This window comes from Rhagoletis zephyria, unplaced genomic scaffold, assembly GCF_001687245.7.
Source record: "Rhagoletis zephyria isolate East Lansing unplaced genomic scaffold, Rhagoletis_zephyria_1.1 Rzeph_scaffold_02680, whole genome shotgun sequence".
In the NCBI taxonomy this organism is placed as follows: domain Eukaryota; kingdom Metazoa; phylum Arthropoda; class Insecta; order Diptera; family Tephritidae; genus Rhagoletis; species Rhagoletis zephyria.
In genome coordinates this window covers 61,270-67,984 of record NW_016159764.1, presented here as the reverse complement: position 1 = coordinate 67,984, position 6,715 = coordinate 61,270, and the positions used below count along the sequence as shown (strand labels likewise).

The 6,715-nt window shown below is 37.0% G+C and overlaps 1 protein-coding gene across 1 annotated transcript; it reads left to right on the top strand.

The window, feature by feature from the left end:
* The first annotated feature begins 4,471 nt into the window (after window positions 1–4,471).
* On the top strand, window positions 4,472–6,305 carry LOC108367426 (irregular chiasm C-roughest protein teiresias). Its single transcript, XM_017622032.1, has 3 exons — window positions 4,472–4,493; window positions 4,953–5,131; window positions 5,203–6,305. Exons 1-3 carry the CDS (start codon window positions 4,472–4,474, stop codon window positions 5,548–5,550), a joined length of 549 nt encoding a protein of 182 aa, XP_017477521.1. The 3' UTR covers window positions 5,551–6,305.
* The last annotated feature ends 410 nt before the right edge of the window (window positions 6,306–6,715 follow it).

Genomic DNA, 6,715 nt, shown 5'->3' with positions numbered 1-6,715 from the left:
TATTCATTCTATTTTTCAGCTGACTACGATGCAGCATTCTACTTTGCATTCTCCGAAATGAAGCAAAGAAGCGAAATAAAAAAAATATTGTAGGACATTCTACTTTGCATTCCCTGAAATGAAGCAAAGAAGCGAGACAAATAAAATATTGTAGGACATTCTACTTTGCATTTCCGGAAATGAAGCAAAGAAACGAATTAAAAAAGAAATATTATAGGACATTCTACTTTGCATTCCCCGAAATCAAACAAAGAAGCGAAATAAATAAAATATTGTTGGACATTCTACTTTGCATTACCGGCAATGCCTAAAAGAAGCGGAAAAATTCGAACGCATTATAACGCTATGCCTTCTAGAACACGTTACCACTAAAAGCGATTACCGATTTTTTGCTGGGTATTCACTAAAATACAAAATATATATATGTACACATATGCACATCGTATATACATACGTACAAGCATACATGTGTACATCAATCAGTGAGCAATTTTCTCATGCCGCAACTACGCCCAGAAAGAACTAAAGGCTAGCAGATCAAGCATGAACCAATAACGAAGGAACCTAACGAGGGAAAACACCAACAGTGGAGAAAGTGGTGAGATCCCAACGCAATTTCTCGAAAATCCCTATCGAACGAAGCAATGAAATCGAAAGGCAAATGGCGCGAGTGACCACCAACCAAGCAAATGAACAAGGTAAACGGAAGGAGGCCCATTTGGAAGCGACGGGTTGTAAGGGGGGCGAGTGAGAGTTAAATGTGAACGAAACTGGAGTGGCCTTGCCATATACATATTTTGTTGTAAAGGGCGAGAAAATGATGGAGGTCAGTCATGTGTATTTGTCGTCCGCTGGCGCAGTTTGGGATGTGCGCGCGCAAATTAACGAAAATCAAATTAAAAGTCCCACCAATGGACAGCATGGAGAGAAGAATGTATTTTAGCAAGGCCGCCGCATGAACGCCACGCCGATGCATGTAGCACATACATATGTATACAACACGATGGCGTGAAATCACCGCGCATTGATGGCGGCTTAGCAACTGAGGCTTGTGCCACCACCACCATTTCCAAATACAATTTGCAAATGCTGCCACATGCCTCGTTGAACGGCAGCCGCTGGGAGCGAAGCGCCCTAACGTATGCAAAGTTGTAGATTGTGATTCTCGTTTATTTATTTCTGTTTTAAGCTTTTCCGGTGCTGCTTGCGTACTTGCAACTAAATAATGGCGGTGGTGAACATATCGACATGGAGTTTTAGGCAAATAAATTAAATTTTTACACTTGAAAATTTGAACACGCCACTGCAATTAGTCGCAATACGTATTAGAGTGTTGTTTATGGTTAAGTATGAGTTGGTTTGTGTGTAAAATTAAGGGTTTGAACGAAAGTTTGATGGCATGTATTGCATTATTCATTTGGACACCATTCAAGGGTCAGACATTTTGATGGGACTTGAATGCAATTGGCGAGAACAGCTGTGCCATGGCGGCGAAGTGTCGAAATCTATGCAAAACAGAAGGCAAACAAAAAAGCTCCGAAGGTGCTTTATTAAGAAAATTGATTTTAAAAGGTCTAAGATTGCAAAAAAATGTTGCAAAAGGCCTTTAAAGTCATTTTGATCACTCCATAGACACGCGCACAAAGCTTTTCTAAGCTTTCTGTAGATAGTTTTCACAATTCGCAGTAGCCATTGAGAAGAGAATAAGCTTCAACTCTTTCTTGGGTAAGAGGATTCCGGCGGTGAGACCATAAAAATATATTTCGCTAGAAACGGCCTCAAGCTCAATAAAGTTGTTGAGTTAAATCGAATTTATAAAAAAAAAGCTCTTCAAGCATGCCAATATATTGGCCGAATACGATTTAAGGGTTTTTTGGATCGCATTGTTTATGAAAGCTTTCATTTTACCCATGAAATTTTTGAAAAAAATGTTGACGTAAATGAAAAGAACAGAAAGCTTCTATAGTAGATATGTATATAGTATATAAAATTTGAAAAGCTCTGTAAGCATGCCCATAAAGCTACAAACTCTGTTGAAGATCAAAAACATTATATAATGCTGAGAAAGATTTATCGCGTATGAAAGCTTTCATTCCTTTTATTAAAGCGGTGGTGAGCACCAGCCTGCACGCGGGCAAAGCTCTTTCAAGCGTTATATTTAGTATAGAAAGCTTGAAAGAGCTTTGCCCGCGGGTAAGCTGATGCCCACCACCGTAGTAGAGGTTTGGAAAATTTTGGTGCAAAAGCTTTTATCTCCCACGACTTAACAAGAAAGACCACAAGAAATTTAAAAATGGTTTATAGCAAGTAGTACTTATCATAGTACTTGTAAACATAAATTTTAAAGTATTGTCTATCAAGGATTAAACTTACTTATCAAAGGGTAACTTACCGCACACTTTTTTAAATATTTTTTAGTTAGATTTTGCCAACAAAAGTGTAAAGCTGAAAAGAAAAAAAATATGTTTCATTATATAGTAAAAAGTATAGAAAGTTTCAAAAATTTCTAAAAGGATACCTATGAAGTCCTTAGCTCTAAATAAGATAGAAAAATTTAATGAACATCGTGAAAACTTTACCGCTAATGAAACCATCCGTTCTAGAGCTTAACGGGAAAAACCGAAAACCTAGACCAAACTCAAACGAAAAAGCGTGTTTTTTCCTCATAGAAGGTAGTGAATACTATATACATTCGTAATTTATTTTTATAAAACAAAGAAAGCATACCAAGCTTCAAAAAACTTTGCTGGTATGTCCATGAAGTAAACAACTCCAAGCAGGATCAAAAATTACCCAATGCAAGTTTTATAGAATATACCGCTTTTTGCCAAAAAGCTAAACAGAAAACGAACAAGAAAAGCGATGTTTATACTTTAGCAAATAATTTCAAGTATACAAGTATTTTATAAAAATACGTAGGCATATACAGGCCGATTCTGAACAGGAACTCCCTGGGAGTTTTCTCTCTTCTCCCTTTCCTCCTATCATGAATAAAAATTCCCTGCGGATTTTTTAAATGCTACTTCCTGGGAGTTAATTATTGGAGGATTTCTTTCTAGAGAGAAACAAATTCCCGGAGAACAAACTCCCTGGGAGTATTCAGTATTCAAAGGCTGATAAAGCTCCCACAAGTTTAGCAGGGAACTTTTTCAAGCTTTGGCACGCGTGTGCGTGATATGGCCAACTGTGCTGTGAAGTGACAAACTCTGCAAGAGATAAAGAAATTTCAAATAATACAACAAATTTTGTATCGTCAATAAAAGCTATTATTCTTATTTGAAAAATCTTTTTCCCCAAAAACAAGACAAAACACCCATAGGAAAAATAAATTCTTTCATAACAAGTAATTTCAAGTCGCTACCTATTTCTCCTACCTTACTTGCTTTTACCTCACTTGCTTCTACACTTTGAGCCAATTAAAAGTATTTAGATACACTTAAGAAAACTTTTGCTTGAGTGCAAATTAAAATGTGTAATTAAGTAACACAATGCGTGACGTAGTGGTCCCTCACTTTAACTTTTAACTTACTTTCAAGGAATGAAACCGAAACCCAAACCGAAACCGTAACCGTTTAAAACCGTTTCGTTTTTCAAAACCGAAACCGAAACCGTAACCGTTATCTTGACCTGAAAAGGAACGATACCGAAACCATTTCAATCACAGGTTTCAATCGGTTTCCAGAAATTTACAAAAATAATAAATAAAAATTTCTTTGAAATAAATGATTTATTTAACCAAAATCAGCAACATTTTGCNCCACAGCATCGAAAAATGTCGCGATATGCTCTTTAACATTACCACCCTCATCAAGTTTCTGTAACATGAGCTGTTTCAGAAGTGTTGCTTTGCGCGCCGGCCCCTTTGATGCGTATATCGACTCCAATTTGAGCCATACTTCACGCGATGTGTCGCAGCCACGAATTTGCTTGAGCTCTGATGGTTGAATCGAAAGAATCAAGTCCGCCTTAGCCTTTTTGTCACACTTTAGCCAAACACTTTTCGCATTAATATCACTCTCCGGCGGCATCGCACACGTGCCATTAACATAGTCCCAAAGTTCATTTTTGGTGAGGAGCGCCTCCACTTGCATACTCCAGGTGTCAAAGTTTTCCTTTGACAAAAGCTCAATTCTCGATGAGCTAGTAATCGAATTAGCAGCCATTTCTCCAGCAATTTCGCGACTCACACCACGTTTTTCTATGCTGATATATAAGTCTTCCTTTTTCACTGTTTCGTCGCTGCTATTAATCATAACATGAAAGAAAAAAGCTCAACCTTGATATTTTGGGCAGCTGGGCCCATAACCTCTTACGATGGCAGTGAAATTCCCAGATTTAAATAAAAGAGCTTGTTCTCAGTTAAAGCAAATGTTTTTAATAAAGTTGCGATCAAAATTACAGAGAGAAGAAAAGTGAATGTAATACAAAAAGGAAGCAAAAGAAAGTATGAAAAAATGACAAGCAAAAGGAGATGCCATATTGGCATGCATATTGTAACTAAGGAAAAATATATAGGTTGAATATTTCCAACACAAATCAAAAAACATTTTTCATTTTCTCTCTTTCGCTTTAAATGTAATACATAGTAAAAATATTAAATCTTTACAGGCTGAAAAAACTTAATTTTATCCGCAGACCGACTCACTGAGCTAAAATAATAAATGAATGATCTTACTAGCAAGCTTAGAAAGCACCCCCACATTCTCTGTCAAACTTAAAGAAAAACTAGACTGAATGTTTTTAATAGAAACGAAAGCTTTTTGGAACATAATGAACTCTAAAAGATTTACACATTTAAGCTTTAGGTGAAAGCTCATACTAAACAGGAGTTTTTACGCCTTTTCAGGTTTATGATAATGTGCTTTTATTCAAATCAAAAATAAAAATCTTTTGCTCTCCCTAAGTTCCAACTAACGCACTTTCCTTTCTCTCTCTTTCTCTCTTTTCTGCAGGCTCTCCCACTGTTGTGGCGCGCAATGCCACACCTGTCGCCTACCCAGGCTCACCGCTGCATCTTGCTGTGGAATTTTGCGCCAATCCGCCAGCGCATGCGGCCCGCTGGCTGCACGGTGATCGCGTCTACACGCCCGGCAATCAATATGGCAGCACTGTTTTGGCCTACGGCGTAACGGTAAATAAAAATGCGCTCATTTAAAATGAAATCAAAAAATTATTAACAATTTTTTTCTATCACTTCTCCAGGATTTGCCCACACCCTACTGCAAGGAGGCGCGTCTCACCTACGTCAGCATGCATGAGCGTGTGCCGCGTACTTTCTACTTCATTGTTTCTTCGCCAGGTGGCGTTGCCGAGGCGATCTTCAGAGTGAATTTCACTATGCGCTATCGCGCCGTCACCAATGCGGTAGACGACGAGGAGGAGGAGTTAAGCGAGCCGGAGGAGATCCACTTTCCGGTATTTGGTGCGGGTGCGACGGCGCGTAGTGCGCGGCGGGAGAGTAGAGTGGGTGCGACGGCAGCGTGTGTGCTCACGACACTAACGCTGCTCTGGAATGAAGCGCGCATGCGCAGTAGGCGCGGTTGGAGTTAGGTGGGCGTTTGACGTGTATGTTTTTGATTTTTTTAAAGGGAATTTCTTACTTTTTTTCTTTTGTTTTGTTATAAACTAACGCAACTCTAAACTTAGCTTGTAATTGTCAACTGAATGTCAAAAGCAAAAAGTATTAGCAAATACTAAAAAAAATAAAATTACTACTAACTACTAAACTACTATGTATAACTATATGCTAATATATATCCTAAACCTTACTAAGTATCTAGGAGTATACTTCACAAAAAAAAATGAGAAAAAAATTTTGAAAATTTTCGAAAGTGAATATGTGTGCTATCCTATCCTAATCTATATTGTATACATACCCCAATTACATACATATATGTATGTGCATACGTGCATGCATAGCAATCTAAGTACATACATAAGTACTTGTAAAAACAAAGACGTTATTGTAGCATTGAACTATGTATCTATGAACACAACTTAACCCCCCGCTAGCCAAGTGTAACACTACTTACTAACTAGTTAAGTAACTACTTTGATAATTAGTTTTCTAAGATTGCGATTGTTTTAGGTTTACTAGCTACATACATAACTACACAAACATCAACTATCAATCTACCTATTAAGCATTTCAATGTTAAGCGTGTAGTCTTCTGGTCAGTGATTTAGCGTCACTAGCTACCTAGCTCCTAAAAATAAGCTAAAGCGATTTTTTGCAACATTAATTAAACGTTATAAAATAACGCTTCGCCTACTTTTTTTATAAGTTTTAAGTCACGCTTCGCCAGCTTATGNTTTGCAACATTAATTAAACGTTATAAAATAACGCTTCGCCTACTTTTTTTTATAAGTTTTAAGTCACGCTTGGCCAGCTTATACACTTTCTGAGCATATTTTTTGGCTAAAGGTTTGTTTGAAGTATCACAGAGCGCTAACTAGTATGTATGTGTAAGTCCTTTAAAGGAGATTTTATAATCCTAAACTGGCTGCCAAATTAAATTAAGTAGATTAATGTCCATAGAAAAGCGAAAGAGTTTGAAGCAAATTTTTTAATTAGTTTGATTTAATGTTATGTTCCTAATGAATTCATTATTAACTTTTATTTCTCAAAAGAAAAAACATTTTTTTGTGTTTTTATAAAAATTTGAACGTAAAGGGTGTAATTTAACAAATATTCTGTAATTTTTTCGTATATGTA